The sequence below is a fragment of the Penicillium cataractarum genome (assembly GCF_028827025.1).
Source record: "Penicillium cataractarum strain IBT 29864 chromosome Unknown utg000002l, whole genome shotgun sequence".
Taxonomy (NCBI): Eukaryota; Fungi; Ascomycota; class Eurotiomycetes; order Eurotiales; family Aspergillaceae; genus Penicillium; species Penicillium cataractarum.
This window is the reverse complement of record NW_026622738.1, coordinates 1,960,881-1,980,074: the sequence shown is the minus strand read 5'-3', so window position 1 is coordinate 1,980,074 and position 19,194 is coordinate 1,960,881. Positions and strand designations below refer to the sequence as shown.

Genomic DNA, 19,194 nt, shown 5'->3' with positions numbered 1-19,194 from the left:
GACTCAAATCGCCACAAAGAGGATTTTGATTTCCAGCCAAAAAAAATCAGTCGCATCTCTTTTCCACATCCAAGCCTTCCTCTTTAAACTCAACTATATCCAAATCGGGAACAGTGGCAGTACACAATGCCCTCTACCAGTCTTTGCCAAGACGAGGCATGTCCTCCATACAGCCTCATGGACGATTATAGCGAGGGAGCCCATCCACAAATCCTGGAAGCTCTTCTTCGGACAAATTCAACACAACAAGTCTCCTACGGAAATGATGAGTACTCCAACCAAGCCAGACAATTGATCCGCCAAAGGATTAATTGCACCGAGGATGAGGCAGATATTTTCTTCGTTCCCAGTGGAACATCTGCAAACCTCATTTCAATCGCCAGCTGCCTCCGTCCGTATGAGGCTGTTATTACTCTGGATTCTGGACACATTGCATCCAAAGAAGCTGGCGCGATTGAAGCAACTGGACACAAACTTATTCTTGTCCCTGCAGTCGATGGAAAGATGACCCCGACAAATCTGCGAAAAGCCATCCAGCAAAATCAGTTCTTCCCACATATGGCGAAGCCTCGTCTGCTTTATATTTCTAATGCATCGGAGACTGGAACGGTCTATACTAAGCGCGAAATGAGCGCTCTTTCTACGCTATGCAAAGAATTAAATCTCCTGCTCCTGGTGGATGGAGCTCGAATCGGAACCGCCTTGTGCTCGAGGAAAAATGACATGGTTCTGCGAGATATCTTTGAATTCGCCGACATTTTCTGGATCGGTGGAACCAAGGCCGGTGCGCTTATGGGCGAGGCCATCGTGGTGAAGAAGCCTCTCGCAGAGGGATTCGTCTTCCACCTCAAACAGCACGGCGCTTTGCTGGCGAAGGGCCGTATCTTGGGTGTTCAATTTATGGAGCTGTTCCGGGATGACCTGTTTTTCACTCTGGCTACCCATGCCAATGTCATGTCTGAGAAGATCTCGGCCAATTTCGAGACTTTGGGGTATAAATTGGCTGCGGAGACGGAGACTAATCAGGTGTTTGTTATTCTGCCGCAACGGTTGATTCGGACCCTGCAAGAGAGATTCCGGTTTTATACTTGGGAACATTTGGATGATGGACAGGTCGTTGTGAGGATTGTTACTTCTTGGGCTACGGACGAGTTGCAGGTCGACAAGTTCAATGCGTCGGTGTTACAGTGGACGGTCGCGAACAAGGACGTCTGCATTGATTAGGAGCGTTGCATATAGATACCTAAGCATTACCTAATAGAGCCTAATTCAGATATTATTTTCATAAGATTCCCCACAAAGATTACCTGACTAGTACTGTAGTTCAAGTAGAATAGTTTAGATGTCACATGACTTGATGGCACTGCAGACAGTACAGTACAATGGACACCTGAATTCTCGGGATCATTCCGATGCTTCTCTCCTTCCTACTACTCGCCCCTCACGGCGATAAAGCTTGAAAGCAGCCCTCCATCACAATCGAACCTTTCAATTACCCAGAGGACTCACAAATGGAGCTGATTTGACTACCAGATCGTCTCTTGCTAACGATTCGCTCCGAACCCTCCAATGAGGCTATCCATATCATGTGATGCCTGTCGGTATGTTTGCCCACACAAGCATTTAAGATCTTATTCTAACCTCAACAGGCGAGCAAAGGTGAAATGCGTCCATGAAGGGACCCCACCTTGTCGAAGATGTCAAAAAGCCAAGACCGATGACTGCGTCTTAACGGATCCCCGGGAATCAAGGCCCAAAAAAGGCAACGGCGTAGTCAAATCGACGTCCTCGCGAAAGCGAAAAGCTACCGCCAATTCATCGTCTGCACCGGAGGGTGGCCATAACACAACTCGGAGAAACTCTCGCAATGTCAAGGATGTTCCTGAGGATCCAATCGCGTCCTTGTCTGCGTCGACAATCATTAGTGCGGTTGAGATTTATCGGAAGAAATTCCCGATTGCGAACTTTTTGCATTACCCTTCACTGATATCAGATATCTCGTCAAATCTTGAGTCGGTAGATCCAGTTTTTATTGCTTCGCTTCTCTCACTATGCGTGCGCTTCATGAGCGGCGATGGGTTGGAAGACGAGGAGACGTATGCGGGGTACGCGCAGAAACATCTTGCACATCGTGTGATGGAGGCCCCTTCACTTTATCTCGCTCAGTCTTTGGTTATGATCTCGTTTTACGAATGGGGCACTGGTAGGCCCTATCAGGCTTGGATGTATAGTGGTATGTGTGGGAAAAGGCTATCTTCAACATGGGGATTAAGGCTGACTTCATCAGGGATGGCCACATATATGATCCAGTCACTTCTAAAAATGGCAGACGACAGCATGGAATACAGTCCACACGAATTCCATGCATCTCAAACCCAATACGAGCAGCTTGTTCGAACTTATTGGTGCTGCTTCGCACAGGACTGTGAGCTGAGCTCAGGTGCTCGGCAACATTTCGCGCTATCATTTTCTCAAATATCAGTCCCGCTTCCTATCAGTGACCGCGACTTCACGTTCAATCAATTACCAGAAAGGAGGCTGATGCCAGTTGACATGAACAAGAAATGTCCCGAAGCAAACAACCTGACAATTGAGAATGGCCTCGCCATAGTAATCAGAGGGTTCGATATCTTTGTCCGGATTCTTAGATTTGCCAACGAACACCGGCGCTCTTTGGCATCTTTCAACTCCGATGAATCGCCAACCTCACCCCTCCATAAAACTTGGCATCGGCTCAAATCTGAGCTGGACGAATGGCGGTCACTTCAAGATAGGACTGTCAGATACCCTGATACTAGTGCCCAGGCTCATGTCGCTTTGGGATATGGAGAATTGTTTGCATATATCAATCTGCTTTATTTCATGAGGTACGCTCTGAAAATGCCTCCACACAGCTAAGGAGGAATCTAATCATCTAACCACAGCATCGTCTTCCTCCACCGTGATCGCTTTCTGTCTAATCTCAAGCCGCACTCCGATGTTTTCCACGACATGACCGACGATGATCAATATCATCCTGACACAATTCAACAACTATTTGAAGCTGCACAGCATATCAGCAGCATTTTGTCAGCACTGGAAGCCTCCGAGGCATCCGTGATGACCCCTTACTCGGGATTTAGCGTCTTCGTTGCTGCACACATTAACATGTATGGGACTCTCGTTCCCCAACGATATCCAGGAGGACTCGATAGAGCAGAGGACGAAAAGGCACATAACATGATGTACCTCGAACGACTGAGTACATTGTGGCCGGTTGGTCGAAGCTGGGTGAGAAATTATTCCAAAACTCCCCTATCGGTATTCAGATAACCTAATAAATCACAGTGGCGAACCGTGCAAGATGCGAACCGATTCTACGAGACTGTGAAAAGCACCCAGACACACCCAGAATCGGGCATGCACAGCCCCAGGCGGTTTGCATTGGCGGGTGGCTTGGACGAATATGGTGACATCCGTTCACGTCCAAATCGTGAGCTACATACAACCAAAGCAATGACGGCGGAGGCTCGAGGAGTACATAGCACGCACCAGGCACATGGGCCAACAGTTTCATCCCCTGGCAACGAAAGCGAAGTCGCATTTTTCCAAAAAGATCAAAGTGCCACAGGAAGTCATCCTGATCTTGAGACTGACATGTTTCAATGGCCTTTCATCGATGCGTCTTGGTCTGTCGGGTTTGACTCTGGGTTGGATGGACTGTGGCATCACTCAGGATTGTTTGATCCGAACTCTGCGATGAGGTAGCTATTCAAGTGAGGAAAGTCTCAATGGATAAAGGAATCGTTGAACATCTATTATGTAGTATGTGGTATCTCTGTATATTCTATAGTACATCTCTTACTCGTATTATCGGCTATCGCCGTCAGCACTTTCCACGGTCTGCGACACCGCAACCGTTTTTCTAATTCCATCATCATTATAGATGGAGTCGCTTGCCTCTGGGGCTCCAGCGAAGGAGATCAGATGGCTTTGATCATTTTGATCACCGAAATTTGGCGTCTTGCCAAAGCGGCTGGCAGACTGAGAGTTGTTCCCAGACTTGCGGTCGCCCATGTGAATATCGGAGCTCTGGTTGTAGTATCGTTGGGACGAGTACTCTTTCCGGTAGTGGGCGTAGAGGACGTTGAGAATGGGAAGACAGGCGCAAATCAATCCGACACCACCCTCGGCATTACTGGTGATTGTCAGAAATGATACAACTTCAAAGACGAGGTGGAACAACTTACCCAGACATGATAACACACATGAACAAGATACTCATATCAGAGGACTTGCCATCCTTCAGCACCAGGATCAGCCGATACACACTGAATCCAGTAGCAAGACCTCCAGCACCAAGGAGTCCAATAACGCGAAGTTTCCGACTGCGCGACATTTGTAGGGACCAAGTCAATGGCAACGGTAGGACGAGGATGATAAGGTCGCTAACAACACTGATAACCGAGTCGGCGATCAAGGCAGCCGTTTGATCAAGACAAGATCCCTTCTGGCCGTCTGGTAGTTCTCCGAGCCAGTATAGAGGAATAGGGTAACACATTCGGATCTTAATGATGAGGGCGATGATGTAGTAGGTGCATAGGCAGCCGAGTAGGATGTAGATAAACCACACCTTTCCACGATACGGAGCGAAGATGCGAGTAAGGATCGATAGGAGGGCAATTTTGACGAAGAGGGCCATCGGGCAGTAGAGGATGGTGGCGATATAGCAGAACTTTTTGTATTGGACCTGGGTTTCGTGGCTTAACTGGTCGAAGTGGTAACCTCCGCCATTTTTTCCGACTGAAAGAGGTCAGCTAGCCGCCTTCAACAAGCCCGGCATATACTCGACACTTACTGACAATACTGATGCCGCAGTATCCCATGAACAGCCCCTATTAGATGATGTCAGTATACTTCCACGTACTACACATTTAGTCAATGCAAGTCATACCCAAGCCACAGCGCACGCATCTAGAATCATAAAAGGTTAGCAAAAGTACCTTGGAAAACATTCTAGAAAGCATAACTTACAATCTTCAACGCCGAGGCTTTGCTTGAATCGCCATCGGGTGTAGAAGCGCAAAGCCACGAAGATCGAGACGATCGGAATGCACAGACATTGCGTTACGAGATTAACCGTGTGGTAGACATCGTGTGGTTGGCTCGTGGTCATCTTGAAGCCGACGCCAAAATCACACACAAAATGCTATTGTTTGCAGGCGAAAAAAAGGAAGTATTGGGAGCCGTTGGACAAATAAAAGAATATGACGGCGGTCGAGCCTCGTCGATCCCACTGTTCGATTCGCAGTTCGTGATAAAACAAAACGACGGTAGGCGGCAAAAAAAGTTTAATAGTGGAACTTGGAACACTATTGACCATACGCTCAATAGTCCAGAACTCCAGGCGGCTGGTTTCCGGGCCCCATTCTTCACTAATTGTCATCTATGATTGCTGAATGAACCGATAGACTTTGACCATGCTCGGAAGTCGGAGTCAATTACGCGGCGGGTCCCAATGACATGGTTGCCTCCGATTTTCGTGAGTAACAATAGGCTCCACAATCTACACTCCGCCAACTCCATCAGGGAAAGTCCAGTGGATTGCTGTCTCGCATCCAACCTCACAGCATGGTCCGGAAAGCTCCTAAGAAACTATAATTCCCACGTTGAAATGGCACCGTCGTTTTGACAAGCGGTATAAGTGGACTATCACAAGAAACCCTAAACTAATTCCTAGCCGAATTGACGGGTTTGACAGCACGTCCCAAGTCTTGGGACATGAAAATTTAAAAAAATGCAAAAAGGGGGGCAGCGGCCTTCTATTGTTTTGTTCTCCGTATATTCCCCTTTTTCATCTCCATTGTGATTATCGTTCCTCCACATAAGCATAGTCCACACAAAGCCACAGCGATGACTATCCACAATATTGGCCCCGAAAACTCGGCCCTTTTCCGGCCTCTGACCATTGCCAATGGGAAGATTACTCTCCGCCACCGCATAATCCATGCGCCTTTGACCCGTAATCGTGGAGTGCCAGCAAACCCTATCAGCACTGCAGAGAATCCGAATCGTATTTGGATTCCTGGCGATCTTGTGATCGATTACTATTCTCAGCGTGCTAGTGAGGGTGGCCTGATTATCTCGGAGGGTATTCCTCCTTCTCTCGAGGTAAATAAACCCAAAATTATGTACATCTTGCATAACAAGTCCCGTCATATAAATCACCCCCTGATTGCGTGGGTTAAAGGGGCCTCGGCTCCTCTATTTCGGTTCCAGTTTCTAAAACGTTGATGTGATTATTACAGAGCAATGGAATGCCGGGAGTCCCCGGTATTTTCACCCAAGACCAAGCCAGTGGCTGGAAGAAGGTTGTCGATGCCGTCCACGCCAAGGGGGGCTTCATCTATTGTCAGCTCTGGCACGCTGGCCGTGCTACGATCCCCCAGATGACTGGTTCCCCTGCCGTGTGCCCCTCGGCCAGTGTGTGGGACTCGCCCACGGAGTGCTATTCGCACCCGCCTGTGGGCTCCACCGAACCCGTCCCATACGCGAATCACCCGCCAATCGAGCTATCCGTGGCGCATATCAAGCAAACCATTCAGGACTATTGTGCGGCCGCGAAGACTGCCATGGAAATTGGCTTTGACGGTGTGGAGATTCATGGCGGCAATGGTTATCTCCCTGAGCAATTCCTTAGCTCCAACATTAACAAGCGCACGGACGACTATGGCGGTACTCCTGAGAAGCGTTGCCAGTTTGTCTTTGAGCTTATGGACGAAGTTGCAAAGACTGTTGGCGAGGAGAATCTCGCTATTCGTCTCTCGCCGTTTGGCCTTTTCAACCAGGCTCGCGGTGAGCAGCGCGTGGAGACCTGGACTTATCTTTGCAAAGGTTTGAAGAAGGCTCACCCAAGCCTTTCATACGTCAGCCTTATTGAGCCGGTATGACTTTATTCCTGTGTGGCGGATAAACATTCAGCTTTTGCTGACGAAACTAGCGTTATGAACAAATCTTTAGTTACGAAGAGAAAGACGCTTTCCTCAAGAGCTGGGGCTTGCTTGATGTCTCCCTCGACAAGTTTCGGGAAATCTTCGGCTCGATCCCCTTTTTCTCTGCAGGCGGCTGGGATGATAAGAACTCGTGGGGTGTGGTCGAGTCCCGAAAGTACGATGCCCTTCTTTATGGTCGGTACTTTATCAGCAATCCCGATCTGGTCGACAGATTGAAGAAGGGTCTCCCGCTGGCGCCGTATGATCGCACCCGTTTCTACGGGCCTTTCGAGGACAATGCCTTCCACTACACTGATTACCCAACCGTGTGCAAGCAGTGATATGATAGATGCAGACATGACCTGATGATAGATAGATGGGCCTCATTAGACCATTACTAGAACTATTGATTCCAATGCTCTCCAACCAATTGGCCCCTTGGTCATTACTCATGAGCCTCGTATCTCCCTGATCCTGGCTGACATCAGCACTAGAGCGCGCATGCGTCACCTGTGAGTCCTCGAGCACTTTCTACGTAGAATACCGCGATTCCTGAGTTTCGCTTGGATAGGTTGATACACACAAGCTAGGAATACTTAAGCAATAAAAGCAGCGAAATATTAGTTATTACCAATTCACTGGCCCCTCGGTGCAACTGAAAGTGCCCGTTGGTCCGTCTGTCCCCAGGGTCACCAGTCGCACCGCGTTAACAACTCCACTCTCCGGCGTATTCCATCCACGATAGCTGTTCAAGTTTGTCGCGCAGAATCCTGGATCATTTGCATTCACTTTCCACCCATCCTTGGCGTAAAGTGCAGCATAATGGGCCATAATCATGTTAAGCGCAGCCTTACTGCTGCGATAAACGGGAAATTGGAAAGCCGCACATTGGTCATCTGGGTTCAGACGGTCGGTAATAGAACCTAAACCGGTAGACATGAAGACCACTCGCGGATTGTGCGATTTCTTCAGAAGAGGAGTGAAGGCTTCCGTCACCAGGAATGGCCCAAAAGCGTTTACGTCAAAGCAGGCGCGGAAGGTCTCCTGTAAGCTGGTTCCAGTAGGCATCTTGCCCTCGGCGACGATTCCCGCATTATTCACGAGGACGTCTAATCTCCCAAACTTTGATTCGACTTCTGCCGCAGCTGCTTTGATAGATTCTTCGTCCGTGACATCAATGTTGATTGCTTCAACCGAAAGCCCTTCGGGTTTCAATATATCGACAGCCGCATCCCCTTTGCCGGTATCGCGAGAGCCCATCAAAATGTGGTAACCGGGGTAATCAGAGGCTAAGCGCCGAGAGAGCTCGAAACCCAGGCCTTGGTTTGCGCCTGTGATAAGTACGACGTCTGAGTGCGAGGAGATGGTCATCGTGGGCTATTGGGGCAAGTGTATTATTTTGATCACTTTTCAGCTGGTCTCAAGTCTTAAATTCAAGTCAGGCCTGCTGGATTAGATGGAAATGCGACAAGTAAAGTAGTCCTGCGGTGGAATTATATATTCGTTGCTACCGTCTACATGGGGCTTATTTGGAACCTCGGAGTTTATAACCTCGGAGTTTATGGATATCCGGATTTAAGATGTATAACGACCAAGCTGTGGCGGAGCTTAGCTGCCATCCGGACCCTAGGCCACAGAAACATCATATCAGGGCATTTAAACGCATTTTCATAACTTGCAAGACCAAGTAATGTTTATTGACCATAAATTGACTCCATCCTCTAATTTAATCCGATGGCATCTAACAAAAGCTAAATCCACATCATCAAAACATAACAACCTTCATCCCCAAACCTCCTCCTGCCACTTGTTCTTCTTTTTATATCTATAAACAAGGATGCTCTGTGGGTGCCTTGTTCTTGAAGTTCATAGCACGGTCTCGGGTTTCAGGGCTTATAGAATACGTTCATCTCGCAGCAGCCCCTGCACTTGTTATGGTTAATCCCGCCAGTCCCTCCTGCGCACAGATTTCCGGCAAATGGAAAAGATTCCCTTCGTCAGAATCTCATTGACTCTCACCTTATCCATACTTATGACGGGATTAGCTACACCTAGGCTGCCTGCAGCGACGTTCCGAAATTCAACCAAGTTAGTGAATGTCAAGCTCACGCTGTTAACGTGCAAAAATATGTTGTCATCAAAACCATCTAGATCAAACTTTAATGAATCGATATCGAAGGTGAGATGCGGTGAGGTAGTGCTGGACTGTTGATATCGGTCGTCAAGTTAACATTGGGTAGACAGCAGGCTTTGTCAAGACTCGAGCCCACTAATACTTAGCCAATGGCAAACTTTGGCCCGACTTTATTTACATCGACACGGGCACGCAGGCATCCCCCTCTTCGGAAATAACCGGACCATCTGAACTTTATTAAAGGTTTGCCACGGGAAACTCATCATTTCTAGTCAAATATTAGAATAAATACCAAATCCCACCACGCCAAGACCTTGATGTCGCCCCTAACCCGGTAGCGGATCAGCTCCGACCTGCTTAGTGGAGCAACCAACATACATTGCTGTATAAAGCTTTCGCGTAGCGTCATACATTTGATCTGCAGTGCCTACCATGTAATTGTTCAAGTGAAATCGCTATTCTAACCGTGTTAGACCTTATCTGTTCCGTCAAATAGGGGTAATGAAAAATCAAAAGATGCTGATTCCTAGCCCTTTGGGCGTTTCAAGCTGGTATATGTCGCCATTTTTCGATAGCAGCTGGATCCCCACTTGGACAATTACATGGTACACACTGTATATTGTTGTAGAGGTCCGCCTATGTAGCTCCAATTTGGCGGGGAGACACTAAGAGGTGTATTTCATGTTGCTGTCACGATTTCTCAGAAGCGTTCCATTTCATCAAAAAGATTTTGCTGTAATCATTCTGATATGTATAATTCAATCTCAATATACTCTTAATCATAAGACTAATGAAAAAGATAAATGACTAGGAAGTAGACAAAATGAGGACACATGAATAAACTCTGGAAAGACACGTCGTGCGCGCAACTAGTAAAGATCCTGGTGGTCGCGTTTGATCGCGTCTGCGCCTTTTTCAGCAATCATGTAAACTGAGTTCTGGATGCGGCAGTCTGGAATAACAGGGATGACAGAGGCATCGATAACACGGAGGTTCTTGACTCCGTGGACTTTGAGGTTCGGGTCCACCACACCCTGTTGGATGTTCTTGGACAGACGGGCAGTGCCACAGGGGTGGAACGAAGTCTGAGAACGATCTAACACAGTTCTTTTCATCGCTTCATCATCGTCCAGCGGCATGTCCCAGGGATACTCGTCCTCAACGATATCCTTGAACCCTTCGCCATTTTTGAGGACATCATAGGTGAATCTGATGCCTTCGCGGATAGCAATAACGTCAAGGTCATCGTTGAAGTAGTTCAAGTTGATGTTAGCTTGCTGAAGGGGATCGGCGCTATTCAGGGTAACCTCTCCAGGCTCCGAGACGGGTCGAACGAGATCTACCATAACCGTCATGTAGCTGCCTTTGTTGGGGTGTGGGAAGTGCCACTGGAAGGCACTGCCAAATAGTGGGATGAAATCAAGCTCGAAATGGGGCTGGCCATATGGACAGAAGGGATCAAGGCCACCATTAGCAGCCTTTGCCTTACGGTACTCAGGGGACTTTTCCAAGTACTTGTCGATTCGAGGGAAACCGATCATCTCGAGGAAGGGTGATCCCATAGGGCCAGCGTGACCCTTAGAGTACGCTGACAAAGCTTGATTTTGTAGGGGACCCTTTCGTAAGACGTGGCTATCCATCGAGAAACTGTCCTTAAGACGAAGAACAAAGGGGACACCGGGGTGATCCAAGAGGTGCTGGCCGACGTGACGCGAATCCACGATCACCGGGATATTATGCTTGGCCAGTTCGGGCGCCGGTCCAATACCACTAAGCATCAGGAGCTTAGGGCTTTCAAAAACACCCTGGGAGACGATAACTTCACGAGTAGCGTAAAAGCTTAGCTCTTGCCCAGAGCCAGTGATCACGGTCACGCCCTTAGCGACACGATCAGCATCGTCGATAATAAGGCACTTTGAGTTGACTTCAGGAAGAATAGTAATATTCGGTTTATCCGCGACCGCGAGGAAGCTACCCGACCGGCGACCCTTATAGATAGTGTTCACACTATATGTGAGCCCATTCATCTTGCCGTCGAAGATATTGTCGGTGACAGGCTCGCCGGTGGACTTCCAGGCCTTAGTGAGGAGGTCACGGAAGCCCTTCATCTCTGGCATAAGATCAGCGTGGGCAATCGGAATCGGACCACCCCCGCCAATCTTCTTAAGTTCCTTCGGAAACAAACCGGCGTCGTCATGGTAAGTGACACTCTTGCGAAGGTAAGGAACAAGAGGATCCCAGGTCCATTCCTTCCCACCATACTCCTCCCACATATCGAATGTCCCCTTCGAACCCGGCACCCAGGAGAAATAGTTCAGTGATGAACTGCCGCCAAGGGCCTTCCCACGTGTATTAGGCTTCTCAATCCGCTCATAGTCGTCACGCTTGACCATGGTCGTCTTATAGGCCCAGTCGTGCTTGCTACCACGGAGATCCATTGCCAGTGCGGGAGTCCGGATGTCCTCATTGTCCTTCGAGTTACCAATACCGGCTTCGACGACTAGAATTCTGGCATAGGGGTTTTCCGCAAGACGGGAAGCAACGATGTTGCCTGCGGTGCCACCACCAACGACGATGAAATCAAAGCGAGCACCGTCCTGAATAGCCATGACGAAGAAGATATCGATTGAGTGGTTTCAAAAACAAAATAATGAATTGATATTTGATCAGGTCTGGTTGGATCTCGCCCGTATTATATAGGTTGTTGACGGAAATTGGCGGAAACCCAAAAGACGTCCACGGTAATTCTCAAACACATAGTAAAGCTCGCATGGAACCAGAACTGTCGCAGATCCACGGGAATTATACATGTGGTAAGCATAGACCGGTCTGTATTGATGTCAGTTCTTCCAAATTTGAATTCGGGAGCCAAAGACTTACTTCAATTCGTACGATAGTTATTCCACTTCGGGCTTCAGGAGCTGAATATTCGCCTATCAGATGTCCTCTCTCCAACACGCTCTTGCACCTAACGCTTTAGTACGAAGTGCAGGGACTATTCTGGTATTCATTTTCCTGATATCACTTCTACCCCTCACATGCGCTGGGGAACGAGGCATCCAAGCTCCACCCTGAGTGGGGACTCTGTCAAGTTATAAGCCATGTATAGCTCTATAAGCCATCATTTCTGCCCAAAGAATCGCGAGGAGCGTCGTTCTATGGGTCAAACCATGAAACGAGCCAAATAGTTACGTCTACACTGCCTGGCAAGTAGTTTGCAAGCCCCGCATGACGACGCTCCAGTAGCTGAATAGTATCATCAAGTAGCAATAGTACCATAACATATGGTCGGATAGCTATGAGGTATCCTAAAGATACCAAAGTGGAACCACTGCTTGCCAGCCACCTGCATCCTCACTAACAATGGAACGGCCTGTCACTCTGGTTGGCTGCAAGGTACATCCTATGACGGCTAGGTGCCAAAGTCTACGTGTTATGGACTTCGCAAGCTCTTTATCACTCGGCTACAGCCAGCCTTCATTCGTCCTTGATGGGAGATATAATTGAGTTTCAGCGAGTCGGTGCTCCGCTCGGTGACGCCGCATGTCATATCATGATTGTATCCGTGCCCTTCGGCGTATCCACATAGTAGATGTGGGTTATGTGGGTGCGCTGAAGGACACAGATACGGTGAATACCCGTCTGGGGTATTAAAAGCTCCCCGTACGACATATCTATGATCCCAGGACTTACTTTATTATCTTCAAGAGGTATTCAAGATAAATCAACGCTCTTGACAGTATGTTAAACGGTTTTTATGCGATTTCCAATGATTGAATTTGATAAGATCCGACGATAAAGATATACGAGAAAGAAGCAGAGCCTGTCAAGTAGCGATGAAAATCGTTAAATGGGTACGCAAAAATGGGAGGCGAACAGAAGCTTTCTGTATCCGCCCCTGGCTTCAGTGGTCAGTCCTTTGGACCTTTGATCTTGATGGCTTTCGGCTAGGCTTCAAATGTAAGTTATAGTACTCTCTACCTATCGGAACACATCCTCGGATACTTAAGTAGTTAGCCTCAGCCGACCTTTAGTCACCCCCGAGTGCTCTAGCCATTAATTTCTTGGCATAAGGCTACACCATGACGTAGAAAAGTGCTGAGGTGTTAAAAACAATCTCAACAATTGGCCATATCGTGCTTCAGCCATGGTCACGAATCTGATATCACAGAATGGAGAAATCATAATGCCAGTCTTACTGCAGGGCTTTGAGGGGCTGGATTAGTGTGGGAATCATAATACCTCGAATCGGGTAATAGTATATAGCCAATCACATTACGAGTTATATATAATTCAATTCCCATCGCCAGATTTAGTATATCCTAGATAGGTCATGACCATTTTAAGTGCAGCCTTACTGCTGCGATAAACAGTAATTTGGAAACTTGCGCATTGGTCATCTGAGTTGAGTTGGTCGGTGATAGACCCTAATCCGGTGGACATAAAAACCACGCCCGGATTGTGCGATTAATTCAGAAAAGAAGTAGAGGCTTGCAAAAACACAAAGCTAGAGCATAGGGACGCGTTTTCATACCTTGAATGATCAGTGCAGTATTGTCTATTGACCACGAGTTGACTCCAGCCTCTATGGCATCTAACAAAAGGTAATCCACATAATCAAACCATAACATCCTTCATCCCCAAACATCTTCCTGCCACTTGTTCTTCTTCTTCACAGCCTTACTCCAGTTATTCGTCTCATCATCTGACCAGCCCTTTGCAATCTTCATGGCACCACCAACGGCTTTCTCCACCTCGCGCGCCATCCCCGCCCTTCCACAGACATAGAAGCTACCACCCTCGTCGATGAGCTTCACGACGTCGTCACCAAGCTCTGAAACCCGATCTTGCACATATTTGCGCGGTGAGCCCTCATCCCTCGAGAATGCAGTCACCAGGCGCAGCTTATCGCCAAGAACCTTCTGCATCTCCTCCAACTCTTCTCGATAAATGAAATCTTCATTGGGATTTCGGCATCCAAAGAAAAGAATCATTTGCCCAATTTCCTTGCCAATCTTCTGTACTTGGCATCGCTCGGATAGGAATGCGCGGAAAGGGGCTAGGCCTGTGCCGGCACCGACCATGATAAGGGGTGTTTTGCTCGTGATGGGCAGCTTGAACTTGCTACGACGGATATGAGCAAAGACTTTGCCACCCTCTAGGGCGTCGCTAGGGCCATTGAGATGGTAGGTAAGTCCGTGTGGGTGAGGCTGGGAGTGGAGGTGTTGAGAAATTGCGAGGAGGTAGTTGGATGTGACACCATGCACGAGTTCGTTGGCATTGTCTTGAAGAGGGTTTGTAGAGGCGATCACAGTGATAGATGGTTTGCGAGGAGAGACGACACTGCTCGAGGAGATGGAATAATATCGAGGACGGATGTGAGGCATCGTTTCGACAAGGTATGCGAGTGGGAGGTTAGACCAAGCCTGGTCGGGGCATGCGAGTTGCAAAAGGCGGCCCAGATTGAGGTGTGTGCAATTGATGAAATCGGCGTAGAACTCCTTATCCTGACCGAGTTTCATCAAGTAGGCCTTCGCCTCTGGGGTCGGAGCAAATTGTGCGAGATCGCGAATGTTGTCACGGTTGACCGGAGCACAAATTTCAAGGTAGTGGCGGAAAAGAGCAATCGCACTCGTCGGGGTCGGGATCGTGATTTTGGTGGCCGAGTCAATGGCCCTGATAATGAGTGGAATATTGCGACGAGAGGAGATACCAAGTACTTGTAGCAGAAGCTCAACCTCAGCATCGGGGTTTCCAGGCCAGATGGCAAGGTGGTCGCCAGTCTTGTAGGTTAAATCGGGCTGGCTGCTCAAGTCCAAGTCCATATGCAGGCAGTTTCGGTCAGATGCAGTGAAAAGTTCTCTGGAGTTGGTGATGCTTAATGTGCGAACCGGCGAAGATTGAGTGGCTGACTTGTGTCCATCGAGTTGGTTGTTGGGCTCTCCATTGTGGAGGTCGATGGGCTCCAAGGACTCATCCTCGTCAACCATGAGGGTGGGAATGTATTTAGCTTCGACTTCTTGGAAGCCAAATTGCGTCCGGAAACAAGTGAACAAGTTATCTTTCCAGGCCATGAAGTCTTCCTCGGTAGCGCCCTCTGCATCGTTTGCTCTGCCGATGGGCATGAAAGCATTTGCTCCAAACTTCTCCAGGCCTTCCGCAATGACATCGATAACACGATTGTAGAATTTGTAGTTGGAGTTACCCAGACCAAAGGCTGCGTATCGCAAGTTGGCGAGTGAGACAGCATCGGCCTTGTTGATCCAACTCCAGAAATCGGCAGTATTGTCACTGGGGTCACCTTCACCATATGTAGAGACGATGAAAATGGCCAGGTTTGAGTCAGGGATCTCCGCAATGGTAGCAGGGTCATAGTCTGAGAGATCTGCCGTCATGGTCTCCTGACCCCAGCGCAAGGTGATTTCCCTAGCTAGCCGATGGGCAAAACCTTCGGCGGTACCAGACTGTGACCCCCAAAAGACGACAATGTTCTTCCCAGTCTCTTCCAGTTTCTGTGCAATATTCCTCGTTTCTCTGTTGGCATTGGCACCGAGTTGGCCACCATTTTTCAATTGGGGCCTTTCAAAGGCAAGGTGGTGGTATGGATCAGGCTTATCCCACAGGATTCCTCGCGAGAGGAAGGTTGCTCCTGTACCGACGAGGATGGCCAGCGCTATATAATCGGCGAAGCCAGTCGGGGTGGCATATTTTGATACCTCCTGAAGGAGCTCTGGTGGGATGTTCCACTGGGATAGTTGAGAGAGAGCCATTATGTGTGAAGTAAGGATAGAGAGTGTCCAGTTCTCTGGGCATGAAGATATCAGTCCATCAATGGTCTCAGGGTATAATGGATATGAAGTAGTATAAGAAGGTAAAGCGTTTTGAGAATGGTTTGGCCTTTATAATAGAGATTTGATATGTAGTCACACAGGCCGGGGACCCCGCAGATATAAAAATACATCTCTATGCCTCTATCAAGTCTCGTTAACAGTTGGGAAAGATTCCCCGATCGGGCTCGTGTCGCTGAGAGGGTATGAGACCCTGAGACTCAGCAAGAAGCCTCCACTGTAGAAGCCCGCGGGGGAAATTACCCATCCTGGAGATTTTCCTCATCAGCACTGGGGCGGCGGTTACTGATGATCGGTTATCAGAATATGGTCGGTCCAGCCAGATTCAACCACATCTCTGGGGTTAGGCCCCGTGGGGAATGGCTTGGAGGGGAAGAATACCCCCTCTCGGCGTGGAGAGCAATTATGGACAGCAAGCCTGGTTGAGTAATGACGCTGGCTCTCCCCACACTGATCCTTGAATCACTAGCATTGTAGCAGTTTGAGGCGCAAATAACACCGGGCGCACGGTGCAGCTGATCGCCTCCTCCGGATAACAGAACCAACTGCGGGGGATAACCAGAAGGGCTAAATTGCCAAATCGTGTAAATCCGAACAAGCGCAAATTCGCCGAGACGCGATCAATCGGGTAAGTTTGAGAGGATCCATGTCTGGGGTGTTGGTAGGGTGGCAGGGCAAACGTGTGGAGACGCGAGCGAGACGCGGCACGGGGTAACTGCCCCGACGAGCGGGAATTATCGCCCCTTTCGAGGTCGGCATCGAAATCGATTGACATGATATCTTCATATTCAGAATAGGTACATATATACATAGACCAAACCTACAGGCTATCATGAGACAATATTGGATTAAAGGATCCAGAGGCGTGAGAATATGCATGAGGTTCATGTCCTCTTGAAATAATCTAAATCTATGGCCACGGCATGGTTCGGACGGGGAATGTTTCCCTTTACGGACGTCCCTCGTGGAACCTATCAGCCACCCAAGTTATTATGCAGACCCCTCCTATACCTGAGATGCCATTATATATCACTCATTTCAAATATGGGACCCTTGAATGCTATTCCACCTAGCGACGGTATCTGTGGCTCTTAGTGGAGGTACGGTGGTCAATTTCCGCCCGTAGCCAGCCATTCTTGGAATTTGCACAAGGCTTGATAGCGATGGGATAACTTGTTCTGTTTGACATTAGCAGTCAGACTAAACTAACAATCTCTCATATCGGGAATTGCTCTACCTTCTTTTCATGGGCCATTTCCGCAAGTGTTTCTCCTTCGTGCTCGAAAATTGGTTCCCATCCTTTCTATTTGTGAGCTCCTATATTCCCGGAAATCTACAGTTTTCTAATGGCACGTACCGAATACGGGAGGTCCCCTTGCAGCAACAATTTTGCCCTATGGCTTTGGTCAGCGAATGGTTCATATTTAAAGACCCAAACGTTCCACACACATGAAGTCTTCCTTGAAAGACCAAGGGCTCGCTGGTGGGCCCTGGGGTAAAGGCAAAAGTGCAGACCGCATCCGCACTTTTGTCTTCGTACGGAATCAAGAGTTTGTTCAACCCATCATTCCCAAGTTCTTCGAGGAAATATTTACTGGTTTACCAGAATGAACAATCAGTTTCTTGTCTGTCAAGTGATGTCAATTTCCGTAGTTCATACATGTATGGCCCTGGAAGCCTATTCATCGCATGAAATTCCAAGGCCGAGTCTTCCACGATCACCGGTCCATTGACCTGGGACATATCAGAGGTCAGTGAAAATCAAAGAAAAGCCAAGCTGGTAGCAATCTTATCACAATTTTGGCGGCACGTCGGCACTTATCTCGCGCGATATCTTCCAACGACCCTTGAATCTCTGGAATGTCCAATGCGAGGGCCCGAATGGGGATCGAGTCGCCTATAATAGCATTGACCTCAATAACCTTATTTGGGTTACCTGTCACAAACGTGCATGTTTTCATGATGTCCTTCGATTGACTTCAGAGGGGATCAATTCACCGGGTGAAATTCGACCGTGCCACACTGCGTTTCCCTTCCAGGTCGATTATATTGTTACGGATATCCAGAACAAGCCGATCTATTTGGAAAAGTCTCTTCGGAACCTTGAGTGTGAAACGGTAGATCACGTTGCCCAAATAGTCACCAAGGCTTTGCGAGACGATGAAACCCTTCGACTTGAGTTCTAAATCTAGGGCGAAGCTGCTGCCACCCGTTGAGATTTACCGTTGAGGCCTTATATTTCTGCCTGACGGCCAAGATTCTTACTAAGCCCCTTATCATGGATCCGTAGATCCTCCACTAACTTATCTTATCGAGTAACCACTGCTAACTAATTCATACAACTGTACTTCTCATCTGAACCATCTAACCTTATACACACTCAATCAATAAGGTTAGCTTTTAATCTCTAGCCTACCTAGTAATCTGGTTACATAACCTTCCCTTCTTCTATGTACCCTTTACCCCTCCCCCGGTAGCCAGTAGAGCCCGGTCACATGATTAATAATCAATTAAATTCAATTAAATTTGAATGACTTATGTGTGGATTTTAATTTCATTAGGCGAGTGGTGGTTTAGGTGATTTAAGAATACTAGACCCGCTTGCTTTATTAGGCATAGTCTCGATTCACTATATCACTCTTCTCTGTCGATTTGCAGATATTCACCATACTTGACAGCCTCATTTCGATCCATCCAATGTTGCCAGAGCTCCTTCTGCTGCACCGGTGGAATCATCCCATTCACACGCCAGTTATCAGCAGGGTGTTCGTAGATATTGTATTCCCACTTGACACCCTTGGGTCCCAAAATGGGTTCCACAATCTTATTCACGCTGTCGATAAAAGCCAGGCGAACTTCCTCGCTCGGAAATGCTCGAGCTGCGTGGTCGAGGACGAAGAAGACCGTGTTCGGGGGTGTTTTCCCGCCGCTGTAGAAGGTACCGATTCGGTTTTCGTGGAAGAAGACGTTCACTAGGAATGCGGGGATGCCCAGTCCGACGTAGTTGTTGGTGATGGCTTCGGCCAATCTATCTTTTTCGTCACTGGACAGGGTGTCCGGGGTGACTTCGAAGGTCCAGCGAGGCATGTTTGTGGGATTGTATTTGCGGCAAGGGAGATATGTGGCGAGACTTGTTCCGGGGTAATGGCATTCGTGGGGTTTATGTTTTGTTCTAAATAAGCTATGCCTGCGGTGGTCATGTTTGGTTCAGTGATCGCTCAACCGAGGACCGACGTCTCTT

The 19,194-nt window shown here is 48.2% G+C and overlaps 9 protein-coding genes across 9 annotated transcripts; 3 read left to right on the top strand and 6 right to left on the bottom strand.

The window, feature by feature from the left end:
- Nucleotides 1–126: 126 nt before the first annotated feature.
- On the top strand, nucleotides 127–1,224 carry N7496_002791 (threonine aldolase family protein; the record flags this gene model as incomplete). Its single annotated transcript, XM_056695722.1, has 1 exon — nucleotides 127–1,224. The coding sequence occupies one exon, from the start codon at nucleotides 127–129 to the stop codon at nucleotides 1,222–1,224; it is 1,098 nt and encodes a 365-aa protein (XP_056557934.1).
- A 345-nt stretch (nucleotides 1,225–1,569) lies between these two features.
- N7496_002790 (Zn(II)2Cys6 transcription factor) lies at nucleotides 1,570–3,747 on the top strand (the record flags this gene model as incomplete). The annotated part of the gene is made up of 5 exons (XM_056695721.1): nucleotides 1,570–1,601; nucleotides 1,650–2,233; nucleotides 2,288–2,867; nucleotides 2,925–3,270; nucleotides 3,328–3,747. The coding sequence occupies 5 exons, from the start codon at nucleotides 1,570–1,572 to the stop codon at nucleotides 3,745–3,747; spliced, it is 1,962 nt and encodes a 653-aa protein (XP_056557933.1).
- Nucleotides 3,748–3,849: 102 nt separating this feature from the next.
- On the bottom strand, nucleotides 3,850–5,155 carry N7496_002789 (uncharacterized protein; the record flags this gene model as incomplete). Its single annotated transcript, XM_056695720.1, has 5 exons — nucleotides 3,850–4,177; nucleotides 4,230–4,782; nucleotides 4,838–4,874; nucleotides 4,934–4,953; nucleotides 5,014–5,155. The coding sequence occupies 5 exons, from the start codon at nucleotides 5,153–5,155 to the stop codon at nucleotides 3,850–3,852; spliced, it is 1,080 nt and encodes a 359-aa protein (XP_056557932.1).
- Nucleotides 5,156–5,892: 737 nt separating this feature from the next.
- Nucleotides 5,893–7,312, top strand: N7496_002788 (alkene reductase; the record flags this gene model as incomplete). Its single annotated transcript, XM_056695719.1, has 3 exons — nucleotides 5,893–6,150; nucleotides 6,288–6,923; nucleotides 6,980–7,312. The coding sequence occupies 3 exons, from the start codon at nucleotides 5,893–5,895 to the stop codon at nucleotides 7,310–7,312; spliced, it is 1,227 nt and encodes a 408-aa protein (XP_056557931.1).
- A 286-nt stretch (nucleotides 7,313–7,598) lies between these two features.
- On the bottom strand, nucleotides 7,599–8,342 carry N7496_002787 (SDR family oxidoreductase; the record flags this gene model as incomplete). Its single annotated transcript, XM_056695718.1, has 1 exon — nucleotides 7,599–8,342. The coding sequence occupies one exon, from the start codon at nucleotides 8,340–8,342 to the stop codon at nucleotides 7,599–7,601; it is 744 nt and encodes a 247-aa protein (XP_056557930.1).
- A 1,632-nt stretch (nucleotides 8,343–9,974) lies between these two features.
- Nucleotides 9,975–11,714, bottom strand: N7496_002786 (GMC family oxidoreductase; the record flags this gene model as incomplete). Its single annotated transcript, XM_056695717.1, has 1 exon — nucleotides 9,975–11,714. One exon carries the CDS (start codon nucleotides 11,712–11,714, stop codon nucleotides 9,975–9,977), a length of 1,740 nt encoding a protein of 579 aa, XP_056557929.1.
- Nucleotides 11,715–13,739: 2,025 nt separating this feature from the next.
- Nucleotides 13,740–15,875, bottom strand: N7496_002785 (NADPH--cytochrome P450 reductase; the record flags this gene model as incomplete). Its single annotated transcript, XM_056695716.1, has 1 exon — nucleotides 13,740–15,875. One exon carries the CDS (start codon nucleotides 15,873–15,875, stop codon nucleotides 13,740–13,742), a length of 2,136 nt encoding a protein of 711 aa, XP_056557928.1.
- A 1,187-nt stretch (nucleotides 15,876–17,062) lies between these two features.
- On the bottom strand, nucleotides 17,063–17,929 carry N7496_002784 (non-canonical purine NTP pyrophosphatase; the record flags this gene model as incomplete). Its single annotated transcript, XM_056695715.1, has 6 exons — nucleotides 17,063–17,131; nucleotides 17,191–17,252; nucleotides 17,311–17,347; nucleotides 17,403–17,547; nucleotides 17,614–17,687; nucleotides 17,750–17,929. Coding segments are annotated over 6 exons (567 nt in total), but the record flags the coding sequence as incomplete, so codon positions are not given.
- A 658-nt stretch (nucleotides 17,930–18,587) lies between these two features.
- On the bottom strand, nucleotides 18,588–19,040 carry N7496_002783 (uncharacterized protein; the record flags this gene model as incomplete). The annotated part of the gene is made up of 1 exon (XM_056695714.1): nucleotides 18,588–19,040. One exon carries the CDS (start codon nucleotides 19,038–19,040, stop codon nucleotides 18,588–18,590), a length of 453 nt encoding a protein of 150 aa, XP_056557926.1.
- Nucleotides 19,041–19,194: the final 154 nt, after the last annotated feature.